The sequence below is a fragment of the Sander lucioperca genome, chromosome 22 (assembly GCF_008315115.2).
Source record: "Sander lucioperca isolate FBNREF2018 chromosome 22, SLUC_FBN_1.2, whole genome shotgun sequence".
NCBI classification, from domain to species: Eukaryota; Metazoa; Chordata; class Actinopteri; order Perciformes; family Percidae; genus Sander; species Sander lucioperca.
Genome location: NC_050194.1, coordinates 9,114,580 through 9,142,226, shown reverse-complemented (window position 1 = coordinate 9,142,226; position 27,647 = coordinate 9,114,580). Strand labels below are relative to the sequence as shown.

Below are 27,647 nucleotides of genomic sequence, written 5' to 3'. Positions count from 1 at the left end.
TAATCGAGCAACAGAAAAAGAAAAATAATCGTTATATTAATCGTCCAATTAGTCGTTAGATTAGTCGACTAATCGATAAAATAATCGCCCGATTAATCGTTTAATAAATAATCATTTACCCCCAGCTCTACGGTTAAGAGAGAATGAGAGAACTAGGAAGAAGCAAAGCAGACATGAAAGAAAGAGTATAGATACCAAAGGCAAGAAACTATCCTGATGGCCCTGCAGCTGCAGACTTTAAGAGCCCAAAGGCCACTTCATCATAATCTAACACCTGTCATTACCTCTGATAATAATGAACACGGTTCTAATCAACTTCCCACCGACCCATTACAGGCAGACATACTGTAAAGCCATTATGAGCAAAGGACCCTTCAGTTAGACTGTGTGTCCCCTTTACTATTCATCTCAATCCTCTGGAACTGTCTGAAATGCCGTGGGGCCACTAGAAACTGAAAAACCTTCAACTGATATTGAATAAAACATGTGCTGAGTGTGTGTGTGTGTGTGTGTGTGTGTGTGTGTGTGTGTTTACCATTTGGCACAGCTGGTACAAGGCTAGGGGAAGACTAGCAGTTTAAAAAAATCTTAACTGATCTTAAGACACAAGAACACAACAATTAACTTTCTATTTTGTCTTATGGTCCAACAGATGGTACCATCACTGATATTAAGCTGTTGGACCTGTGGAAAAGCTAATACATCATAAAAAAAATAAAAAATAGTTGTATTATTTGCCCTTTTGGTTTAAGAATAAAAAATTCCGACAACAGCTGCTCACCCTTAGTACTGCTACACAGCTGGAAATGTAAGCTGGGGGTTTGGGTGTGTTTTGTAAGTCCACTGAGCTGGAAGTTTTTGTTCTAAAACAGAGTTCAGGGCTAGTAGGGGAGCACTAAACGCCCACACATCTGTCAACTTTTACCCACGAGACCCGTGTTTCAGTGTCTGCCGGCATCTCATGGCAGTTAAAGGAATATCTTGTGGATTGTTACAATATTCAACTAAATCAAACCTGCACTTTGCTGGCTTTGTTTTCAGCACTCCTGACCAAACTGACAGTAGAGTTAGCTGAACCAGCAAGCAATCTGCATTGGAGCAGAAAGCAGTGCCTTGGTTCCACAACGAAGAACTCAAAATGGACGTTTGATGTGACATTGATGTGACGTCAATGTCCAAAAACACTAGAATCCTTTCTTTGTATTTGTTGTCCCTTTTGAGTAAATGGTTGGAGGAAGTCAATGCAGAATTGTACACTTTCCCAACCCATTGCATCCATTTGGCAAAAGGTTTTACCATTGCTGGTTTGTTTGAGTCCATCAATTTAGTCCTGACGGAAATCTATTAGATGGATTGTCCTTGGCTTCTGTACAGACATTCATGGTCCCAATAGGGTGAATCCTACTGAATTTGGTGATTCCCAGAGTTTTCCTCTAGCGCCACCATGAGGTTGACATTTTTGCATTTTAATGAAATATCTTAATTGTTATTGAATAGACTGCCATGAAACTGGTGCAAATATCCATAGCCCCCGGAGATTGAATCCAAATTACTTTGGCGATTCCCTGATTTTTCATGTAATTCCACCAGTTCAAAGCTTTCACTAATCCAGTCAATACGTCTACTTGATATTATGGCACAATTTGGTATAGACATCCATGGTTCCCAGATAATGGATCCTAATGACTTTGGGGATCCCCTGACTTTTTCTCTAGTGCTACCATGAGGTTGACATTTGTGGTTCTGCGTGAAACCTCTCAGCAACAACAGTATTGGATGGACTGCCATGACATTTGGTACAGACACTCATGTTCCCATCAGGATGAACTGTATTTACTTTGGTGATCCCCTGACTTTTGATCTAGCGCCATCATCAGGTCTAAATTTTTATTTATTGAATACTTTGGTTTATGACCAAATACCGGCAAAATGAATGACATTACCAAACCACCATTATCAAACCGTAAATATGAGGGAATATCCTCCAGAAGAATGGCACTTACCCCTTTAGTTGAGTTCCACAGATTAAGAGAATCTATGCAAAGGAACATTGAAGCTGTTCTGGAGACTCATGGTAGCCCAAATCATACTGAGAATTCAACACATTCTCACTCCTAACTCGTAAAATACTAACGCTTGGTCAGGACCCCTTGGCATCACTTTTTAACGCTTTGGTGTCATTTTTCAACATGTTGGGTCAGGACCCCATTGCCGTAATTTTTCAATGCGCAGGGTAAAACCAGAGATGGTTTAGAACCGAGACGCTCCAACTCAGAGTAGTTTCCTGTATCTGCGTCACGTGGGCTCCGCCACGGCCACGTCTCTTTAGGAGACTAGCGGCAGGTCCTGAGTGTATTGATTCCAATGGGAGAAGTGAACGTGAACACAGATTATGAGCGATTCTTTCGCCCCATGGTCACCAAAGTATATATTGGACCAATTTTTCACGTGCCACATATCTCCAGAACATTCTTACACTAAAACAACATTTTTCAGACGGACACATCAGGAGAAAATTAACGTTGTTTGAGACGTGTTTCTGTCTCAGAACCAAACTCTCGTGAGATCTGGAAACACAGAGACTACTAACTAATGTTCCTGAACGCCCTAACAAAACTAATCTCTGTGATGCTAAATATGTCTTTTAGCTGTGTAAATATCTAACATTAGCAAAAGAACATATTCATAAATTATTTAAATATAACTTTTCATCCATCCACACTATGTTCACTACACGCTGAAACGAGGCCACGCCCATTTAGGAGACAGGAAGTATGTACCGTTTCATACCATTGGCGCTGCTTGAAATGTGCTATCTTTAGTATAAATGTTCTGGTAAAACCACTTAGGGTTAAGAAAAGATTGTGGGTGGGGTTAAAAGATGCACATTTAAGTGAAACATTGGACACGAACGGGACACGAACAGGACAAAAACACCAGTTTCCTGGGTGAAAGCCCTGTGCTGTTTGACCAAACCCCCACCCCAACCTGCCTTACGCAGAGTTTCGGTCTTTAATACTACTCCGTACCATTGATGCTGTTCATACTATGTCATCTTACTGCGCCGCCGGTGCGTCCCATACAGACACTAAAGGGTGCATTGTGCGTCGGTATCTGGCACTAGTAGCCACTGACTCAGTGTCAGTATGTGACGAGTTGGGAGTGAGAACGACTTTGAAAAACGTACGTAATGTTGGTTTCCCTATTAATTTCTCACCAAACTGTATTATGGTTGGTATGTGCTAGGGTTGTCAAAACTTACAAGGTTTGTCAGGGAATCTGAACAATAACCATTGAGTCCTGAAATATTCCTGCTGTCAGAGGGTTTTTCAAAAGGGCATGCATTCAGAGTCTAAATAAAGACCAGTAGAGACTTTGAGAGTGTCACTGGCAAGCAGTGAAGACTGGTTGAGAGGATTCTTGAGAATGTAGCTGAGTGTGAGTCATCAATTCTGTCACCAGAAAAGAGAGATGTTTCTATCGTCACCTGTGTGTCTTTTTTTGTGCTTTTTCCACTCCCTAGAGGAAACTCAGGCTGGTTGTGTGTGTGTGTGTGTGTGTGTGTGTTAGTGTGCGTGCGTGCGTGCAGCGGTGATCCTATCAAATTCCTGCTTAATGATGTATGCTCTTTTAAGCGAGTCTGACGATACTGCTGCTGACAGCCCATTGTCACAGCCGCCGCTCATTTCCATCGTACTTTCCTTTAATCTTGTCTCCTCACCCGTCTACACTTCTTTTTCCACTGAGCCTGCCATTACTTTGCCTCCTCTCTCTCAGCTCCCTGGCCTTTTTTTTCTACCGCAGAACTAGGAGGTTAAGTTCATTTTACAGTTTTCTTTTCATCTGTTTTTTTTTTGGTAAGATGTTTCTCTCATGCACATCAAAGTCTCCTCTCATTGCTCTTTATGCTGTTGCTTTTTCATCCTCCCGTTTTCAGGGGTAGCAAGATTACATTTTAGTATATGTACAATAATCTACTGGATCATAAAACACAAATGACTTAATGAAAACCATGACTAAATCCCCTGCAATACTACAACATCTGAAGAAATTGAATTAGCGGTAACTCCTAACGTATATTTAGAGTGACTACAAAAGATATTTGCAATGAAAAGCAACCCTACACTGAGTGTGTCTGCTTCAGTTCCCATGGAAAATATTAGATTCACTTAGCTATCAATTACTTTACATGTTGTGAATTCTTAAATAGTGTCCCCTTGGACTCTGTTTACCTAAGTTGCAGGCCTGTATTTGTAACAGGCTTCTATTAGAGACAGGCTTTACTCCTAATTTTCGCATTTTATTAGTATCTTTTGTCCAATTTATTAGAAGCCTCCCTGTTTTCTGATATGCTCCTGTTTGAATTCGCTGCTAATGCCATTTGGCGTTAATGCAAACTCAAAACACTCTCTGCATTTACCTGTTGTTTCTGACAAATTCAGGAGAATGTGAATTTCCTCAGCACTCATTCATTCAATACAAATTCAATCAGTAGATGCCATGTTATACACACACACACACACACACACACACACACACAGAGACACACAGAGAAGCAGCAAATCCTCACATTGGAGAAGCTGGGACCAGAGAATGTTTGACATTTTTTGCCTGATAAGTGGCTAATTAATATACAGTTTTCGTTGACCAATCAATTGATCGACTAATCGTTTTAGCCCCAGTCTTGTGTACAATACGAAAAACACAACAATCTGATATATTTGATGTGAATAATATGATTATTTTTAAATGACTGGTAGTTCCTGGATAATTCTTACAACTCCCTAACTTATGTTTAGGTATATTTGATACTTTGTACTTAAAGACTGTGATTCTCATCATTTACAGAAACATAGTTTAATAAAGTAAAGTGGTTAATTATTCCCATTAGTAAAAGCCTTAGGTCCAAGAAAGTGACCTTGCTAAAAAATAATATATAGTACTGCTCAATCAAGCTTTCCTGGACACGAATATATATAAAAAATGGCCTATTACAATTTTCCTTCAACATCCTTATTAACGAGCAAATAATCGAGGATGAAAGGAAACACATGCCATAGTTTTAACAACAGATTATTTACTTATTTATTGCACTAAAGAATTTATATTCTTCTATTTATGTTTCTTTTATATATAACTGCTTTTATATTTATGCTCTTATATTTGAGTAGCATATCTGTACAGGCATCTGAATATGGTCAGTACCTTAGCAGTATGTATGGATGAGCAGTGTGCAGAGATGGGAAGTAACGAAGTACTCAAGTAGATTATTCAGATATTTTTACTTACTATTTATTTTGTGCCGACTTTTTACTTTTACTCCTTACATTTTTAACACGAATATCGGTACTTTCTACTCTTTACATTTTACAAAATTGGCTCGTTACTTTAGTTTCAAATAATTTCAGTGGCGTTACCGTTATTATTTTTCGCGTCATCAATACCGAATTCGATCTAATCGGATGGGAATATACGTTGCACTTGACGCACCACTACAAGACGACTCGACAGACTGGGCGGCATTCATTTGCGGCAAATCATTGCAGCTTGATGGCGGTAACGGCCGTCTAGTGGTTGTTAGTTGTAACTCTAAAAGTATGGGTAACTTCATAATTAATGTCTGTTTAGTAATTCATATTTTATTCCATTTCTTTCCAGAAGCCATATTTGAGCACACACACATACATGTAGATTCCTTTAAATGTTAAGGGGAAGATTAAAAAAGAGAAACTGGATCTGTGAATCACAATTGAATTCATATCTTGCTACTCAGTCAGAATATTATTAACCTGGAGTCCCAGTCTCTGTCACAATAATCATATATGTGATGTTTTAGGCCTATTGGCAGACATCCATTTAAAATGTAGGCAATGGCATATAATGAGCCTTTTTTCCATGTTCACTGAACCACATTTGTGTAGTCCAGGGTGCTTTGCATAAAAAATGGTTGTCATTCGCAATTTTTTAAAGTATTAGTATGTATTTGAAGTAGCAGTGGTCCATGAGTTGATGTTTTGCACGTTGTCTATGATTTGGTGTTTTTTGCCTGTGGTTTTACTGTCCACAATGTCTTTTTTGTTTGATGTTTTCTTTATGTTTCTGTATTGCCCATGCAGCAACTTGCCCTTGTCCAACACATATTTCTCCCAAGGGAGACAAACAAACAAACCTTTGCCTTTACCTTGATTTCTGAGTAATCCTCAACTCTACTGTATATCCACTATTATTACTAGGGCTGAGTATCATTAAAAAATGTTCGATATCGGTACTGATACCAATGCCGTGAACTTGATACCGATTCCTAAACGATACTTTTTCGATGCCAATTTCATTAAATAAAAAGAAATTACAACATTACACATTACGGCACAAATCTTTTTAATTGTTTTTCAGCTCCTACTACGTGAGCCCCGACTCTGTGGGTAACGTAGAGTTTTTCCTGCATGTCTCCATGACTAACGCTAAAAAGCCAATCACAAGCATTATTAGATTTTGGTAGAAGCATGCTGCATGCTTATTGAGTCACTGACGCTGATGAGATTTACTCCTTTGGTATTGAAATTGGGTAATGAATGATGAGGCATTTTTCGATACTTGATACTAAGGAGGCAATTTGGTCGGTGCCTAAAAAGTATTGACTTGGGTACCCAGCCCTATATATCATGATATGACTGTATTCCTCTTAGACCAGCTGCTAGCAGTAGCTGTCAAAGACCTTGCTTCATCCATCACATTAACAAGGATCAACCCTAGACCATCAATCTCCTGCTCCGTTTGATGGACCGTCACCAAACAGTTGTGTCTGTGCGGTGTAATGGAGAGTCCAGAGCCTCGTTGAACATCGGTGCATTACTATGCAGCTGCTGTTTGTGTTGTTTGAGTGGAAGAAAACTATGCTTTACCAGGGTGAGGGCTTCTATTCCCACTCTTTCAGCTAGGTGTCAAAAAATAAGTGCACTTATCATGCCCCGAGGAAAAGCACTCACTTTATTCAGCACCAAATAATGGAACAAATTACTGTTCGATAACAGTATTAAAGCCACTTTTTTATGTAAAATACACCTCTTTCATCAGCCTGAATCACAAAATGGGGTTATCACAAAGCCACTAAGAGGAAGAATGCAAGGTCCTCAATGTTTCTAGCTAATGTTAAATTACATGATTACTGGGTGAAGAAGCACTTCAGTGAAGCCAAATAGATCTCTCTTACTGCAATTTGAGGGCAGCAAAATTACACATAACACGAAAATGCAAAAGGGTAGTTTCCACTACATGTTAAGTATGGTAAAAATGACTATTTTCTTTTATTAGTAATGATAATTCTTGAACTTCTTGAACGTGCCACAACGCTACCAGAATGCATTGCCCCCCTGCTTACATCGACAATGAATGGGAAGCGTGGAAATGATGCCTGCCAGTAGACACGTACCAATAATGAGTTACTGTATGTGCTTAATGTGTTTTTGTTTTTTTTATTACCAGCCTCACAGGAGATCACTGTGAGTATAGCTCCACTCAAATGTGTGCGTCTGTTCACATGTGTCTCATTAAATCTGCATGAGCAAGGATGAGCATGGATGTCTGTGTGTAAGCGTGTTTGTATGAGAGCACTTTATGCATGTATATTATGCATGTATATTTTACAATTATGAGAACTAAAATGTATGCAGTGACCAGTAAACAGTTCAATAATGAACTGGCCTTTCACATTAAAATTTATATAGAGTGCCACTGTTTATTCTCCTCCTACACACGACATGTGTCCCTAATTTGCTTTTTATCCACACTTCCTGGAGCGAACAATCACTCCTCACTATAAATATGATGTTGCTGTTACGGATAGAACGAATGGAAAGCACTCAAGTGTACGGCGGTAAATCATTCAAACTAGTGAAACTGCATTTTCTCATTAATTAAGAGGGCTACATTGATGTGTGAAATCGATAATTGTCCATAGCTCAATGCTCTGCTCTTGATGCATTTTATTGTGTATTTTCCACATTTAATCAAACCATCAGATTAATGTAGTGGAGTAAAAAGAAGCAATCATATGTCGTTATGAAGTCTTGTGAAATCATACAGAAGCCTAATCAGAGAGACAAAATGAGACTGCGCTATATACAAATGTGAGACCCTTACAAAATGTTATATCTTCTTCAAATGACATTAGTCAAAATTGTATTTTCTGAGATTTCTACAAAATTGTTATTGTTACTTATAAACTTGTCATTATAATCATCAAAACAAGAGCCTGCTATGATTGTTGTGTTTTCTCAAGATTATACAAATAGTATAAAAACAGAGAAAAAAAAAAAAAAAAAAAAAAAAAAAAAAATCACAAATCATGCAAAGGTCAGTATTTGAAATGCTGCAGAAGGAAATAGTTTGAAAACGTTTATTTTATTGATTGAATATTCTGTTACTGTACTGTGGATAATGAGGTTGAGAGCCTGACTTTACACTACACCTCATCAGTATATACAGTATGTGTATGATCTACAGTAGTACTGTGACATTAAACCACAGAGATAGGTCAAAGGGCCCTATTTTAACGATCTAAGCGCGCGGCGTGAAGCCCCTGACGCAGGTGCGTTTAGGGTGTGTACAAATCGACTTTTGCTAGTTTGACGGCGGAAAAAAGGGTCCGTGCGCCAGGCGCATGGTTCAAAAGGGTTGTAGTTAGTGTCTTCATTAATTCATAGGTGTGTTTTGGCTGTAACATGCAATAAACCAATCAGAGTGTCATCTCCCATTCCCTTTAAAAGCCAGGCGCGTTCCGACCTTGGCGCATTGTTATTACAATGGCGGATTTGCTAAGCAGGAAGGAGAGATTTCTTTTTGTATTTTTAATCTTTTGCATGTTTGTGTGCTGCTGCGCGTCTCTGTGTTAGTAACAAGCATAGTGTGCACACATATTTTACTAATGCACTGTTAAAATAAAAATGAAATGCTGCATGATTCACTTTAGACCTGGTCAATGGCACGATCACTTTCCGCTGCCTCAAGATGGCAATACGCCAAGAATTCACCTGAACACACCTCCCTGTAAGACCAGCACGCCCATGGGCGCACAGATGGGCGCAGGTGCATAACGACGTCGTGGGCGCTGGACGGGAAATTGACAACTGCGTCGGTCTTAAGCTAGCCAAGACACTTGCGTCGAGCTTTGCGCCACACCTGGTGCAAGATAGGGCCCAAAGTCTTGCAGGTCACAGGTAAGACTCAAGTCTTAGCTATCAGGTCTCAAGCCAAGACCAAATCCTAAACTTAGTATTTTGAGTGAGTGCACCCTTATTTAATGTCTACATACAGATGTATACATGTCTTTAAAAGCCATTTCCTCAAATGGAGTTTTTTTCTCATACTCTGAGCCAGAATTGTCCACTTCAGTAGCACTCACATACACCACACTTTCCTGTTTCTGTTTTTATTTTTTTTCCTGTAATCTGTATTCTGAAGGTTTTTACAGAGTTTGTTCATATATCATTCATAGCCTGACTTATATAACTTTTATTCCTGAAAACATGGTGAAAATGGATTTTTTTTTGTTTTTTTGTTATGGCTGTTGACAGTACTTTCTGATTTATGGAGCGTTAACAAGATATTCAAAATGCCCTCTGTAAAAACCGTCGACCCTTATATGTCAACAACATGTTCAGATTTCTCTTCTGGAAATGCATTTGTAATGCAAATTAGCACATATTTATTTAGATAATGCTTCATTTGTATATTTAAACATTACATTTCAGAAAAAAAAATGTCTTGCCTTGGAAGCTGAACGATCAAGTGTACCTTGGTATGTTATTCTTGTGATTAGGTTTTTGGCATTTTATCAAACCTGAATCTTGTGAATCCCTTATTCCCTTATATGCTGTTTCTGTGGACTCTTTTAAAAATCAGATTAAGACCTACCTTTTTTAAACAGGCTTTGGGTTACCTGTCTGCATTTTATTTTTGATGTATTACTTTGTCATTTTAAGTGTGTATTGTGTTTGTTTTATGTGAAACACTGCGATTTTTATCAGTGATAAGTGCTCTATAAATTAATCTCACTTACTTACTTACTTATTCAATTAATTTGTCTTCAAGGCAATGGTTCCCAACCCAAACTCTCTAATAACAAAAAAAACCCCCTGAAACTTAGGCCCTGTTTACACGACAACGCTCGCGGGTGAAAACGACAAAATATTTTATCAGATGTGCCTTTCATTTAGACGGCGACGGCATTTTTTGGGGCTTAAAAACGCAAAAAAAGTGAAACCACCCTCCAGAATGGAAATCTTAAAAACGTTCCACCGTCGCTTTCCCGTCTAAAGGGTAAAAACGCAAAAGTCTGCTCCGATCTGCTCACGGTGGCTCTCGTCGCGTACACGTTTACGTCACACCTTCCTGTACACACACAGTACAGGAAAATAACAACAAACATGTCAGATTATTTCCATACATCAGACCTTCAAGTTGCCCTAGCAGCTCTGATAAACATACAAGTCTTTTCAGCAGCCTTTGTGGCTTTGTAATCTAAAGTTGTTTGGAGTAATAACTCTACCACCTCGTCTGTCCAGACAAAATTGTCAGCTTTTGTTGTTCGCTTTGCCTTGTTTTGGTTTCGCGCTACTAAGGAGAGAAGTAGAAGGAAGGTTCTACGCAGGCGCGCAGACTTGGTGGTGTTGTGTGGCAGTGCTTCACACTACCACCTAGCAGCCTGGTGTTCATACATCGAAATTCACACACTTTTGCGTCACCATATGCACGCAGATTTCACCCCCCAAAACGCTCGTCTAAACACGGAATAAAAAGTGAGGCCACTTTTGCATTTTCTCTTCAGATTGTTTCCGTCTAAACATAGCCTTAGGCCAGTTATACACTGGATGCGTCGCGCAAGTGTGTCAGCTGCGTGCTGTGTCCGTTTTTCTTTTGGCTCCCATGTTAACAGGTTAGAGCTTACACACTGCCTGCGTGACACGCACGTCTCACACGTGGCTCGAGCCGCGCCAAAAACGCGTGCATGCTAGAAATAGGGCTGACGCCTATTTTTCACGCAACACGCAAGCGTGTTGGAAGCGTTTCCAGGCAAAATAGAATAGGAAAAGATGTTTATATGTAATTTTGACACAAATACATTTAATAAATGACATGTTGATGTTTGAAAGTCTCTAGGTTTTGATATAAATGCAGATATAAATGTAATTTAAAAAACTAAATTGATTTTCAAATATTGCCCCTGTCAATACAGAACGAAATATTCTGTAGCCTATTTTGCCGTCAATACTGCCGACATTGTTTTTGCTGTAATCAAATCAGTCTATATTTATGTTTAACATGGTATTTAATTTTATCAATGGGAAACATACATGTATACAGACAAGGCTAGCAGCAGCGCCGCGTCAGACACGTTTCTAGTGTGCAAAGACATAGAAAAATCCACGTAGCTGACACGCAACAGAAACGCCACGCTCACACCACGCAGGCAGTGTGTAGCCGGCGTTAAAGCCGTGACTTTCTAAATAAATAGGTGTTGAGTTGGTGGTCTTGCAGTCAGCTCCCAGAAATGTCAACAATGACTGTTAATTGCTTCCCTGTTGTTTTTTTAGATCAATCAAATCATCGGTTTCCTTTCTCAAGAGTGTAGTTTTGAATAGTGAACACAGCTCTCTTCCCTAGACGTCACCTTTGATGTTTGATTGACACACCATTAGTCTAATTAGCTCATTAGACTTGACTGAATGGCATCTGTGTAGTGTTCAATAATGCAATGCGTGTTCCAGGACAAACCTGTCTATTTGACAAGATTCTTCACCATAAATATTCAAACAACTTCTTCCAGGAGAAAAAAAAACTAAAAGTGATGACATTTAGTTAGGATTTCAGCCTACATTTGGTACAAAACAACATGGGCTGGCAAACAAGGATTAGTGCAGTCCATGGCTGGCCCTCTGTGGAGCTCAGCACCAGGTGAGTCTTTCTAAATTAATGGTGAATTGTTTGGCCTTCCTTGAGCTGTTGTGTTGAATTGATCAGGTGATGACATTGGGAAAACTAGTAGCAAAAGTGGTCATTAAACATAAGGCTGTGTTTTAATCCAAACCACAATCTTTTTCCCAAACTTAACTAGATGTTTTGGTGCCTAAACTTAACTTTCGTCACTGCATTAACGCTCACTTTTTGTCGCCTAAACTTAACCGTAATGTCTGCCGAAACGACCGGCAGCTGGAGGTGCTCTGTACCCGGCTCAAAGTAATTTTGAATTTGTTTGTTTATGTTTGTTCAATGAGCATCAGCCAAGTTTCCCATAGTCATAACCAGTAGTTAAAGTGAGCTGGAACGATCCGAAACGGCGTTCCGGCCCCTTCGATTATTAAGTTAAAAAAAATGAATTAGCAGCTTCACACTTACTTTGGGAAATATCCTTTCAAAGTGTTTTCAAAGTGCACATGTCTATAAAAATCGCAGGAGAGCCGCATACTATCTGTTAAAGTCAGATGAACAGGTGAAGATCACGTTGCCAGTAGCCTACCATTTACAAACAGGCTTGTTAGTGAATGACATGGTAACATGCTGCAGATCCGGTGTTTTCAGCTGAGCGAGACAGAGAATATTCGGTTAAAATAGAACGGTGATGCTGATTTGCCCTTATTATCTCTGTGAAGTTAGCTGGAAGTGAATGTAGCTGCGGTGTGTTTTATGTGGACTTTTGGGCACCTGGGTAGCTCATCTGGTAGAGCGGGCGCCCATATACAGAAGTTTACTCCTCGACGCAGCGACCCCGGGTTTGACTCCGCCCTGCGGCCCTTTACTGCATGTTTTTCCCCCTCTCTCTCCCCTTTCATGTCTTTAGCTGTTTAAAATGCCCAACAAATAATCTTTGAAAAAAATAATATTTTAAATGCCGATAACAACAGATCATATGGCCTTGTGTGCTCAGATTTTGTCCAGTGTTTATATAGATGATTTTTGTGAAGAAAGATGCACTTTTCTCCTCCTCTGCATTTTATTAGTTGCAGCAGTAAACAAGGAAGTAGGCTACTCTAGTATCGATTTATGACCATTATAGGACGAAGGGAGAACATTTCTCTTTGTTTAGTAGCATTAAAAGTAAAGTTAGGTTTTGCTGTCCGCTTCCCGACTCATTTTAACGGAGAAAGAGAGTGGTCTGCGCGAGTCAGCGCCACAGTGACCTGCACGCTGCAGTCGCGTGTGTGTCTCGGCCAAGAGAGAGAGAGAGAGAGAGAGAGAGAGAGAGATATAAAGAGCGGCGTACTCTCTAACGTTCTAACGCTGGGTTTCACCGGCTGCTTTTTTCTTCCGCTAAGAAAAAAAGTTAACTCAGATTCAACTTTGGTGAACGGGCGGGGAGATCTTCTATGCTAATTTCAAGGCTGCTGCTCTGCACTTGTGTACTAATATCACAAGACATTTTTTACCTCGACGAGAAATCTCGTCAGGTTTTAATCTCGTAGCCTCTAACTCCACCACATTTCAGAGGGAAATATTGTACTTTTTACTCTTTATCTGACAGCTTACGTTACTAGTAACTAGCACATAAACACATGCAGTTTATAAAATACAATATTTTATTGCAAATTTAACTACCCAACAAGATACAGGCCTACAAGACACAGCTAAAAACGATTAGCCGATTAAACACTTAGTTGACTGACGGAACGGCTTTGATACGTTTCCAGTTTCTAAAATTTGAGTGCATTGGGTACTTTTACTTTTAATACTTTAGGTACACTTTACTGATCATACTTCCAATGTGTTACTTAAAGGTGTTGTAGGTAGGATTGTGAAGATCCAGGACTTAGCCAAAAGATTTGAACATCAACAACTTCTCAGTCCCTCCCCCCCTTTCTGCTAAAGCCCAAAACTGTCGCCTAAGCCCCTCCCCCCCCACAAGGGAGAATGAATCATGGATGTATTAAGAGAACTGGATACAGTGTTCGGCGGGAAGCCCCGTACGTTCCAATGAGAGTGCTCAAAAGCGCATAAAGCAAACATGGAGCTCGGCTCTTCCGCATTGTTGGCCCATAACGCTGGTTGGCTCACGATGGGCATGCGCACTAGCAACGATTTGTCGTAGCAACCGGTAGCAACATGCGCGTTCATGAGCTTCTCTGTCGTGTGTCTTACAAGTGGCGAACTCATGAACTCGCCGTTTTCATTGTCTAAAATATTCACTAACGTTAAACATTGTTTTCGTTGTTCCCGATCGTTTACATGCTTAGCTAAATAAACGATAGATGTATTTAGCTAGACAACCAAGGAGATTTAATAATTATGTTGTGCTACTAGCTAGCTACCTACTAACTAGCGCTAGCTAGCTGTTAGCCTGCAGTTTCGTGAACAGAGCTCATCCATGGCTTCAGCTCTCATCCACGTTACAAGCTTTACAGCATACAGCCCTCGGATGTATCATAAGAGAGAACCGGGCGATGTAATCGCTATGTCTGTAGTAATGTTATGTAGGCATATAGCTAGTTATGTATAGATCTTAATACAGCCATGCTAGCTACCCCTGATGTTAGCAACTAGCTAGCTAGCCGATAGCCCGTTTGGGAAACGCTAATGACGTTACATCCACGTAGCTAACAGGCTTTACAGCAGCTACATACATACATCCCTGGGATGTATCATGACTTCATAAGATAATACCATGAACGTATTCATAAAACACGGTGAATTACAACCATTAGCTATATCCATTATTACAGCTAGCTACATGAGCTAGGGAGAACAGTCATGTGAGCGGGCGGGCGCAGTCCCGCGGCTCTGCTCGCATCCACTATGCGCGTTCATCATGCCAAATTTAATAATTCTGGATTCGCTTCTAGTGAATGTTAAAAATGTTAAAAACGTAACGTTTTAAACAAGGACCCTTTCAGTGTTCGGGCTGGTAAGTTGATATACCCAGAAACAAATTATCCGCTGAAATATAGACGTTTCTTTCGCCATGCAAAGTCTATGTGAAAAGTCTTTCTGGGCCATGGGGTGCAGTACCACCGTTATCCGCTAAGGCCATGGTGGCTTTTAGACTCGGCGCTCTTCCTGGGGGCTTGGAATGAATGCGTGTGGATGAGCAGTGATTGACATACAGTTAGACACCCCCCCTGGCCCTGATTGGTGCATCTGAACAGGGAGCAGTGGATTTGTTGCAAATCACACTACAGGCTGTAGGTGGTGCCAGAGGAGCTGGATTTTTTTTTTTAATTACCTGCTTTATGTAGTTCTACTGGAACATAGGGTCAGTTTCAGCAAATATGACAGAAAGTTAGTTTTATAAGTCTTACCTACTGCACCTTTAAGTAACATTTTCAATGCACGACTTGTCTCCCCCACCCCCAGTCAGTCATATGGAACTCAATGAACTGCAGTTACATTTAAACCTCTCGTGACTTTGCAGGGTGACACATTCTCTGAACAGCATTGACAGAGTGGGAGCGTATTCTAAGAATTCAATTTAACTGCAGTAGCAAACTTTTTCATCAGTGACATTGACAAATTCCCTACTGCAGCTGCTTCAGACAACCATATGGCTCGTACTCACCTGGGATGTTGTGGATGGTGATGGCAACGATGAGTAGAACAATACGCCGCCAGCTGCTTCCTGTCCGCCCAACCCCTTCCTGTTGTTTAGTTCCTGTTTCCTGTCCATCTGAGCTGACCGAATGAGGTCCTCTCCTCCTCTGGTACACATCTCCATTATCTATTTTATCTGCACGACAGAGGAGAGTAATGGGTTACACTTTCCTTGAAGGTATCTACATAAGAGTGACATGATCCTGTCATGAACGTGTCATAAACTGTATAAACAAGTCATAAACGTTTATGACATAACGCTTCTTTTAGTAAGTGTCATTCGGTTTTTGTCATGAGAAGTTATGGTTATGGTTATGGTTAGAGTTAGAGTTCATGTGTCATGACTGTGTCATGTGTTCATGACAGTGTCACGTCACTCTTGTGTAGATACCTTCAAGTAAAGTGTTACAGAATAATGTTGAAAACAAAATGATGCAAACACTGTTTAACATTCATACACGGATAAATGTAGTATGTATCCCACATCATTTTGGCATGCAAGGTAACTGGCAACACAGACAACAGACAATCTTTTCGTGACTCTACCAAACAAGACAATCCAATCCCAGCCACCCTGCAGAGTGATTAGCCAGTGCAGAAGTGTGAAACTAGGCAAGGTTTGTGCTTCTCTCCCAGGCCTTTATTCCCATTTGTACAATCCATTGTGTCGAGACTACAAAGACACACAAAAGACACAGAAGTCTCGGAGAGAGATCAGGGAGGCAGTGTGATGCATTCATAAAGACTTTTTCATGACAGGTGTCATGGCAGTGTTATGCACACCCCTTTCAAATGAAGTATTTTTAATATATCCATTTCTTAATTATAATTTAACATTACCATTAAGCATGTAATCATTTCAGTGGTACCACTGCAGACTCCATAATCTTTAGCTCTTTCCTTCCTGCAACCTGTCCATTCTAATCAAACCCCCAGGAAGAGCATCAAGTCTAAAAGCCACCATGGGCTTAGCGGATAACGGTGGTACTGCACCCCTTGGCCCAGAAAGACTTTTCACATAGACTTTGCATGGCGAAAGAAACATCTATATTTCAGCGGATAATTTGTTTCTGGATATATCAACTTACCAGCCCGAACACTGAAAGGGTCCTTGTTTAAAACTTCACGTTTTTAACATTTTTAACATTCACTAGAAGCAAATCATTAAATTTGGCATGATGAACGCGCATAGTGGACGCGAGCAGAGCCGCGGGACTGCGCCCGCCCGCTCACATGACTGTTCTCCCGAGCTCATGTAGCTAGCTAGCTGTAATAATGGATATAGCTAATGGTTGTAATTCACCATGTGTTCTATTAATACGTCCATGGTATTATCTTGTGAAGTTATGATACATCCGAGGGATGTATGTAGCTATGCTGTAAAGCCTGTTAGCTACGTGGATGTAACGTCATTAGCGTTTCCCAAACTGGCGGGCTATCAGCTAGCTAGCTAGCTAGTTGCTAACATCAGGGGTAGCTAGCATGGCTGTATTAAGATCTATACATAGCTAGTTATATGCCTACATAACGTTACTACAGACATAGTGATTACATTGCCTTGGTTCTCTCTTATGATACATATGCTGTAAAGCTTGTAACGTGGATGAAGGATGAAGCCACGGATGAGCTTTGTTCACGAAACTGCAGGCTAACAGCTAGCGCTAGTTAGTAGCAAGCTAGCTAGTAGCACAACATAATAGTGAAAACGGCGAGTTCATGAGTTTGCCACTTGTAAGAGACACGAGAGAGAAGCTCATGAACGCGCATGTTGCTACCAGTTGCTACGACAACGCAAAGAAATTGTTGCTAGTGCGCATGCCCATCGTGAACCAACCAGCGTTATGGGCCAACAATGCGGAAGAGCCGAGCTCCATGTTTGCTTTATGCGCTTTTGAGCATTGGAATGTATGGGGCTTCCCGCCGAACACTGTATCCAGTTCTCTTAATACATCCATGATTCTAATCCCCATCTTCTTCCATCTCTCTTTCTCTCCCCTCCACGTCCTTCCTTCTCTCCCTCTCAAATGCATTCTCAGACACAAGCAATTGACCTCTATTAGTGCATTCCAAGTGTCTTGTTTTGCCGTGTCGACGGCTGTAAGTTTAAATTATCCAACATGCAAAGGTCAAATGATCTGGAGTTTGCCTGGGGTGCTTCCTCAGCCAGTGGACGCTTTCAAACGCCAAAAGCCCTAAATCCATTTTTTAATTGAACTTCTCGAACCATTTAACAATAACTACGGGCTGTGTGTGTGTGCAAACATTACAAAGAGCCTGTGCTGCAAGCTACACCCACAAATCACAGGCTTGGTGATGTATTGTTCCCTTTGTGTTGAGACTGACACAGAAGTATTGATACAACTTAATATTTACATTTTTCACTTTGTGGTGTCGATGCATTTGATTACATTATCTCTAGTTGTGCATTGCCAGACCTTCCTCCACAGCGCTGCAGGGGGTAGGTCTGGCGAGTCCACACAGCATTCTGGGATGGGAAAAAAAATGTGCTCTGGTTTATTGGCATTTCTTTAAACCAGTCGTAATTGTCTTGGGCGGCACTAAGTGCCGCACGGAGCCCCGGTGCCGCTGCAATATAGCCTCAGGAAGGAACTTGTTTTGGTGAAACGTGTACGTTCAAAAGTTGTTTTAGTCGTGCAACAGAAAACTCAGATTGGACAGATAGTCTAGCTAGCTGTATGGATTTACCCTGCAGAGATCTGAGGAGCAGTTAACCATAGTCCTCATAAAGCCACCGGAGTTTAAAATTCCAACACAAAGAAGGAGTAAGGTAACGGACATCCGGCCGAAAAGAAGGACATCCTCAAAATGTCTATAAAAATACGTGAATGGATACGTGGCGAGAAAGTGGCAGCATTACTTGGTCTGCCTGGGCTGCACTAGGATTAGGCAATGGTTAAGGTTAGGTGCCTTAAAGTCAACGGTCGCAGCGCTGCCTTGAAGTTGATTAGGCAATGGTTAGGGTTAGGGTTAAGGTTAGGGTTAGGTGCCTTGAAGTCAAAGGTCGCAGCGCTGCCTGGAAGGAGACGTTGGGGGCTTAAAACACCATCGAGCGTGTGTGTGTGTGTGTGTGTGTGTGTGTGGTAATGCATACTATATGCAGGTACACGTGCATGACAAGGTTATATTGAATCGGCACCTGATGGCAGTGGTGTAGGTCTTAAAAAATCTTTAGCACATAGTCAAGGCCGTGACAAATTTGGAACAACTGTTAGTTTTCTAAAATAAAAAAAGGACAAAAAATAAAAAAGGCAGACTTGAGCTGCACTGAATCAAGATAATGAGACATAACAGGAGCCACATACAGTAAACCTGACAAGACAGCCTGTCAGGTTGAGGCCGAGGCCAGGAGGACTGTCATAAGTGGGGGTGAAATGGCTCTCACAGAACTTGAATATTAATATGTCAGTGGTTTGCATTAGGGGAAGTCAATATTAAATGAATTCAAAGCTAAGCCTGTTCTTTCTCTCTCACTCTTGTTCAATTTCCTCCTGTTTGAGAAACATTTGCTGGGGACTATTTTCAATTCCAATGAATATAGATTTTGAGTGAGTATTTACAGGACTAGCATAGCGTACGCTGTAATAAAACCCAATACTGGTATATTTTTAACACACTGATGTCTTTTAGGGCACTTTCACACTTCCTCTTTGGTCCGGACGTCTTAGTTTGATCCAAACCAAAATTACAGGTGTGAAACCTCCTCTGGACAACAGCCAAAATATGGTCCGAAAAAAAGACATTTTTATTTTAACGATCTAAGCGCACGGCGTGAAGCACCTGGCGCAGGTGCGTTTAGAGCGTGTACGAATCCACTTTTGCTAGTTTAACGGCAGAAAAAAGTGTCCGTGCGCCAGGCGCATGGTTCAAAAGGGTTGTACTTAGTGTCATAATTAATCATAGGTGTGTTTTGGGCGTAACCAAAAAAACAATGAGTGTCATCTCCAATTCCCTTTAAAAGCCAGGCGCGTTTGTATCTTGGCGCATTGCTATCGTGATGGCGAAGTGAAAGCGAGCAAGCAGATCATATCATAATACTATTTCACATTGCAATATTTTTATTTTTGTGCTGCTGCGTGTCCCTGTGTGTGTAACAAGCATAGTGTGTGCGCGCTGTGCACAAGCCTAGGCGCATTTTATTAATGCGCTGTTAAAATAACAATGAAATGTTGCGTTATTGACTTTAGACTACTTTCTAAATCAGATCACTTTCCACTGCCTCAACATAGCAATACGCCAAGAATGCACCTGCAGTTCTGGAAGGCTATTGTCGTGAAATAATAGAAGCATAGGTCCTTAAGGAATAGCTCAGTACTTAGTGTGTATGTAAGAGACAGTGGCGGTAGATGTGCTCAAAGCAGACAGCTGTCGGCTATCAGAGCAGAGAATAAATTGGCAGTTTACTGAAGTGGTAGAAATTAGGGCTGTGCTCGATTGAAGAAATTCTTAGTCGACTAACACTCATTCAATTGTATCGACTAATCGATTAGTTGATTTAATCGACAGATCTGTAAATCTGAGTTTCTCCGCAAAGAGTCATGCAAAAGCACCACTTTAATTCTTGTGTTTACCAGAGATGTGCTTGTACATTTCTTGGAAATAAGTCATTCAGCATGAAAAAAGCATAAAACATGACTAATCAACTAAAGAAATCTTAGTTGACTAAGACCAAAACGACCGATTAGTCGACTAATCGACTAAGAGGGAGCAGCCCTAGTAGAAATGCACAGCGTATAGTTTCAGTTTGTCTCTGAATAACTGCCGTAGCTCCTCCGAGAAGAGGTAATACAACAAAAGAGGGTTGGATAGGAGAGGAAGGGGAAGCCTGTCTACAAACCAATCAATTTCAAGTATCGGGAAACGGGGCTCACGTATATGATGACAGGAACGTAGTTATGTCATGTATAGTTCTTCAGTGCAATTGCATATCTGCAGTGTGAAACCAAAACTAAACAGATCAAATGTATGCAACTTAAAAAAAAAACGGTCGGACTTTCAGGTGAGAAAAGGCCCTTAAAGGTGCAATATGTAATATATTTACAGTATTAAATCCAACAATGACCACAATATGTCATCAGATATTAAAGCTTTAGTGCATAACTTTAGTGCACAGTCACGGAAGGCTTGTATCACGTGGACGCGCCGACAGTTTTGTTGTCGTTGCAATTCCTCATGGGGGCGACAGAAACTACGCACTATAGCTTTAAGGAAACTATGATAATACTATGCTAAGCTGATTCTGACAACAATGCTAAAGCCAGTATTTTATCCTTTGAAATTTATGTTCCGTGACGGAATGTTTGTTTGTGTTTTGGCCTGTGCGTTGGTATTTACTGCCCAGTTTAACAGCCAGGCTGGGTTGCCAGATATACCTGTAAAAACTCAAACCCAGCGCGCTACAGCTGTAGTACAGCCATGGAAGCAGCAAACAAACGAACGGGATTAACTGAAATAGATTCTACCCGACTTAAAAAAAAAACTGTTTCTAACAGTTGCGTGACCAGAGACGTAACAAACCCCAGGTAAATATTGGAGATGTATTTGAAAGATGGAGACAGCTTAGAGCCCAAAAGGACGCCAAGTTGGCTAATTTCCTCTTGTGTACAAGTAAGCATTAGCTTCAGGCTTATTTATCACGGCTACAAGGGATGGGCATTTTATATTCATTTCAACAATTATATAGAGTATTCGAGTTAGTTACTCGCAAAATAATTGAGACACAGTAGGTGAAGTGACCCGTCTGGTCCTGGCTAACGCCAGCATGCTAACACGCTATGGCTGCTAACGTTACTGGAGAACCAGGCAAGCGAGCCTCGCCCGGTTTTACTGCATGTAGCCTCTTCAGTGGCCGAAGCAAGTGACACGCAAGGAAGTGTGTCTGGCAGTCGGGTAGAGAGGACGGCGAGGTGGTGGTGTTTTTAGCGGCTGTTGCCGTAATTTTAAGCCGAGAAAGGGTTGTCAAACGGATAAAGAGCTCTGCGTGAGCACAGGCTTTTATGACTGTCCACAAAGCCAGCATCTAACGTTAGCTACTACGCTGTGCTGTGGAGTAATATCTGGCTATGTGAGACTAGCGTCTAGCAACAATGATGCTGTGTTCTCAACCTGGCAACCTCCGTGAACTTTGAGACAACTCTCTCCAGTTATTTTGAATTTGGACTGCAGTAACTATTTTAAACGCTAGCTGTCAGTGTTACATTTGGACCTTTAATAGTTTCTGGACAACAATGGAGCTTTATGGCACAGCGGAATAAGATATACAGTATGAGGCTTGGCTACAAATACTTTTAGTAATTCACTGTTGGGTTTGGTTTTTTTATGGGCTTTGTTGGCAATAACATACAATAGAATATCACCAGACTTATCCTTTAAGTTCAGTCCTTGTTACATTTTTATAGAAAACTCATTGTACATCTGTCAGCTATAAGAAGCTGTCAGCTTTCTAACATTCTTTCCAAACCTGGCCTGGTGAACCCCCCAGCATCTATAGTCTCTGTAGCTTTGAAAAACATCTGGCAGGATTCTTTGAAATTGGTTTTCCGAGTTATTTAGGATTTAGGGTTAGTTCTTTTTGCTTTGGGATTATATGATCACTGAAGCTGCTTTCAAGCACTTCAGTTTCTGAGTGTGCTCTTGTATTTCAATGACCGGTCTGATTAGTGACTAGATGTTGTTGCTGTAGGTACATGAGTGGGCACGGAGCCCCGACTCTTGTCTGCTTCCTTCCATTGAGCCACTTTGTTTGGAGAGGAAGCCTTGTCTGCACAGTTCCATTTTTGCTATTTCATTTTGGTAGACTAAATCAGATGAAGGGAAAGGGCAGTTTGCTGGGGTATCTTTAAGATTCATTGAATTTTTACTTTCCCTGGGGAATATTTGGCCAAGAGAGATTGCTCTTTATAGTATTTGTCCTCTTGCCAATGGATTAACGGATTTGTATTGTAATTTCTAATTTTTTTGGCTTTTCCTCAGTTTCGTCTGTAGGTCTTTTACTGACGTTCTTGGGATTGGTTCCACTGGCCTGTATGCTACAAAATTGATTTGATTTGATTGATGACTGTCAGTTTCTGTCAGTGTGTGCTATAGTTGGTGTGTGCTATAGTTGAGAACTAGCAGGGAGCAGGTTTTTGTTTTGCATCTATGTATTTCTATGTACAGTATGTCTTTATTAATTAGGCCCAATTTTAAAATTGGTCAGTGACAACAACTTTAGAGCTCAAATCAAGCTTAATCTGGACAGAGTCAGGCGGTTTAACCGCTTACCTAGACCTCCAGCACCAAGCCAATAAGTGTTCCCAGTAAGACAACAGACACAGTGAGAGACAAAATGTCAAAGGCACCTTACCTAGATCAGTTACTGTAATGTAAGTACTACATTTGAAATTCTAATCCCCTTCACAGGGAAGAAGTGAAGAAAAAAAACTAGATCATAACAAATCATTTAGATTTTCATTAAACCAGACCGTGCATCTGTTGGCAAACATAAATGTGATAGGAAATTTCTGCAAGGAGGTATTATAGGAGACACACAAAATAAAAATCACCCACATCCTAATTTAATTACCACAAGGAGGTTTAGCTGAAAACTACTTCCCAGTTGGTAGCTTAGATTTACAGTAACTAGAGATATAGATATATGCACACACACACACGCACATACACATACACATGCATGCACGCACACACACGCACGCACGCGCACACACACACACACACACACACACACACAGAGCATATTTTTCATTCTCCTCCAAACACTTTGAAAGTAGCCTGTTACTTTGATTGACAGGTGGGTGGAAATACTTTATATAGATGATTAGCATTCTGCAGTGGAAGTCTTCCACTGCCCTCACTCACCTTTGAAAACACACATACACACACATTCTCCTTGACAATAAAATTAGCTATAAAATATTTTAGTTATTTGGAATAAAAAATAAAAAAAACATTTCTCTTTCTCAGTTCAGTTCTGTGTCCTCCCCTCTCCTCTGTTCCCTCTGTCTGTCGGAGCTGATGGTGATTTCTACCTCCAGAACCCCCAAGTTAAACTCTTTCATCCCTCTTCTTGGCACTGGCCTGCTGACCCTAAATCCTTATTTTTTGTTCCCCCTTCAATGCTCAACCTTAATCACCCTCCACCTCCTTGTCCTCCTCCTCATCTTCTTATGTGTCACGCTTCACCTACACAGCTCTGTCCTGGCTCTCGGTGACATTCCTATTATTAAACTTAAACTGTATCTCATAATGTAATTCTATGTCAGAAATTCCATTTGAGTTACAAATCCAATAGTCTCGCATTTCTAGACCTTCCTCCACAGCACTGCGGGTCTGGTTAGTCCACACGGCATTACAGAATGGGAGAAAAACGTGCTCTGGTTTATTGGCATTACTTTAAACCAATCACAGTCAGCTTGGGCGGCGCTAAGCGCCAGTCGTAACCGCTGTAAAATAGTCGTGCAACAGAAAACTCAGATTGGACAGATAGTCTAGCTAGCTGTCTGGATTTACCCTGCAGAGATCTGAGGTGCAGTTAACCATAGTCCTCATAAATCCACCAGAAATTAAAATTCCAACACAAAGAAAGCGGAAGGGAAATAACAAAATACATGCATCAGGCGGAATTTCCTGCCACTGGAGCAATCCCGGAAGTGGAACGTCAACTAGGGCTGAACGATTTTTGAAAATAATCTAATTGCGATTTTTTTCCCAAATATTGCAATTTCGATTCGATTATTTTTTTAAGCTTTGTCTTCTGTATTATTCAACAAAGACAAACAATAAATAAATCATTTTATAGTATGAACAACACACAATTACACACTAGACAGTTAAAAAAGTAAAATTATAGTTTATATATACACACACACACACACACACACACACACACACACACACACAAAACAGTGTATTTTTTTTTTTTTTTTTTACAGTGCACAGAGGAGCTGCCTCCAGCCCCTCCCCCTCGGGAAGTTGCGTGCTGCGGCCGTGTGCACTTGTTCAGAGAGGCTATCGTTGCGTTAGCTAGTTGCTGGTGTTCTTGCCGTGGGATTAACTGTACTAATAAAACCGTTGAAACACCGCGGCCACACTGCTGTGAAAGCTCCCCGAACGTCATTTATCAGAGTCTGGTTGTTACCCCTCTCAGTGGCAGCTCCTCCACTCATATCTTTATAATGGAGCTAACCGCTAATCACAGCTAGTTGCCAACCGAGCCTTCAGTTCTGCGTGTCTGTATCCATTAACTGCACGTATGGACTCGAACCAGAATAAAACCCTTCATTTTATTAAAATGGCTGTAAAAGTTTTAAACTACAACTCAGAGTTGTTTGAATGACAGAAATCAGTTCAAGGTACGACGTAGCATTAGCATGCTAAGTTGATGCTTTCTCTGCGGAGTGCAGACTGATTTGCTCTCGCGAGTCATGTGACCAAATCGCAGCCTTTGCGATTAGGAAATCGCGTTTTAACATATCGCGATATTATCGCAAATGCAATTAATCGTTCAGCCCTAACGTCAACCGAATGAATCTTGTAATGCGACGTGTTCTAAACAGTATACATTTTACATGATCGAGACGGAATGATTATATTAGTAGTGGACAAAAAATAGGACTGGACGCGCTCAACTCACGTAGATACTTAGAAAGCATTGAAGGCTGGGTGCTGGCTCCTAAAAGTGAATAATAATAAATACATATATATTATTAATATATTTATTTACGAGTACTAGTTTCAGGCTTCATCACTAAAGCTTGATTTATAGTTATGCGATGAATCTACGGACCCTACGCTGTAGCCTGACATGCAACTATCCAGAAAGCACAGGGGACACACTTTGTTTCTCTGTCCCCACCGCCGGAGTCGGTACTCGCTCCGGAGATAAACCCTGTCGCTCTCTGTCTCTCTCACACACACACACACACACTTTGTACTGGCTCTGCTATTCACTCAAAGAGACAAGCTAGAACGACGCAGTCACACCAAGTATAAATCCTCACAACAGCGTAAGCCACTTACCTAGGCTACGGAGTAGGCCCTGCGTAGAGCCTATATATACAACCATAAATCAGCCTTAAGTATTCCCTGTGTCAAATAATCTGCTTGATCATCAGTGCACAAAAACTAAATGAAGGCAGCCTGATACATGGCAACATCTAAGCCTATTCTTGTCAAAACTGACAAAGCCCACTTGCTCCCTTTCAGCTGTGATCGTGACTCCACTTTCAGCCAGTAACCCCAACCACCCACTGTCAGCTTCCTGGGAGCTGCTCAGCATTATCAGAGTGTTCTACCGCTGGCTAGCAGCTCTAGCGCTCAGGAGTGCTTAAGGTCATTTCTCATCGAGTGTTCTCAATGGGATGTTCACATAGCTTGTTCATAGTTTTGATTCTGTGAACTCAAAAAAAGTGCTGCAGTCAAAAGTTTTACTGCAGTAAAACAAAATCGGTACCTGAAGGCTAAACACTGCATATACTAGCATGATAAATATGAAAGATAAGAAGGAGCGATCTAAGGAAAATAAATCACTTTGGTATTGGTTTTTGACAACCCACATTTATTTTTGTTAGTCAGGCAGTGAAAGGTACTGGTCGCTGACATTATCTGCAGTAGAGAAGCTAATGGGCCTTTACATTGATGCAGATTCTGTCAGTCAAACATAACCATGGATAGACAGGGTTGGATGGATTTAAACAGATGCAGACATACGATATATTAAATTTAGAGAAAAAATGATGGAAAATAGACTGAGGCAGGAAAGATGAGGTAGAAAGATGGGTTTCCATGACAGAGTAACAGCAGGAGAAACACTGAGGAAAATAAAGAGAGACGGTTGGAGAGCATTGCGGGTCAGTGTAAGAGGTAAGTGATGGGAGAGAAAGAGAGAGGAGGGATACTGAAGGAAGAGGAAGAGGAGATAAAAACAGTGTGGCACAGGGTGGCAGTGAGGCAGGAGAATATCTGAAGAAGTTGATTAAACAATAGAGCTCAACAGCGACCACCCACTTTTTGAACAGCTCTGGTTGTCAAGTGATTTTCCCCATTCAATTAATCTTCATTGATGTTTCATTAAATGATTATATAAGGAGTTTGAAGCCTGAAACCAAGCCAACCGGCTACAAGATAAATCGTTATCATAGACCATTTGATTCGGCAAAAAAGGCCAAGGTACAAGACTGTGTACATAAGCGATCATAGACTTCAGTGGTAGCAGCTCGCTATAGCTGTCCATGGGCTCAGGAAACATTTCCATGGTAACAGCGAGCTCCACTTATCAAAGACTATCACTGGTAAGCTTCGGATTGTGGGACATCATGACTTGTGGCTTCTACAAAAGCATAAACCTTTGTTTTTACAATTTCGTAGCTTGTGGTGAGTTTACCTTTTGGAGAAAATTAATGGGATGTTCACTTCTGGACCACACACTGTTGAGCTCTATAGTACAGGTCAGCAAAGGTCTACCACCTAAAAATACAATACTGTAAGTAATCAAGTGAACCCAGATTGTATCTTCAGAGTCCTGCAGAGAGAAATACCAGAGAAGAAAACTCACTCACTGGACTGAGTGACTGTCCAATGACAGAGCCAATAAACAAGTGCCAACTAATTATTTCAGCCTGGCATGAATATCTACTAACTATTGTGACCACAAAGCTCTCCTACATCCATCCACTGAATGGAACAGCAGCTGTACAAAGCTTGGTCCATGGTGTTTCTGAAGGGCCATTTGTTACTTTGGGGTCATGTATTGTTCCCAACTCAAATATTTTTTTGTGCCTTGTGTGTTCCATTTTCTCCATCTTGGTGTCCAAAGTAAATACGCCGATAGAATGGAGGCTTGTGAATTTCTATTTTTCTTAACTATGGTCTTAAATCCCTAAACAGTTTATAGTTATGCCCAACTCTGAAAACATTAAATTCAATAATAATTAAATTGACTTTCAAGCCAATACATTCAATTTAAAAGTGCGCCTTCTCAATCTGAATTTGCAATTAATTTAATGAACTCATTTGGTTAAGTCACGGCTTAATGTGGCCATGACCAAGAATGATTT

The 27,647-nt window shown here is 40.8% G+C and overlaps 1 protein-coding gene across 3 annotated transcripts in view; it reads right to left on the bottom strand.

The window, feature by feature from the left end:
* Positions 1-27,647, bottom strand: part of LOC116046902 (zinc transporter ZIP11) — a 173,710-nt gene that overhangs the window by 8,403 nt on the left and 137,660 nt on the right. For all 3 annotated transcript variants that reach the window (XM_031295372.2, XM_031295374.2, XM_031295373.2), the window contains exon 6: positions 15,545-15,712. In XM_031295372.2, the coding sequence (XP_031151232.1) occupies positions 15,545-15,712 (168 nt within the window). The remainder of the gene's footprint in view (positions 1-15,544; positions 15,713-27,647) is intronic.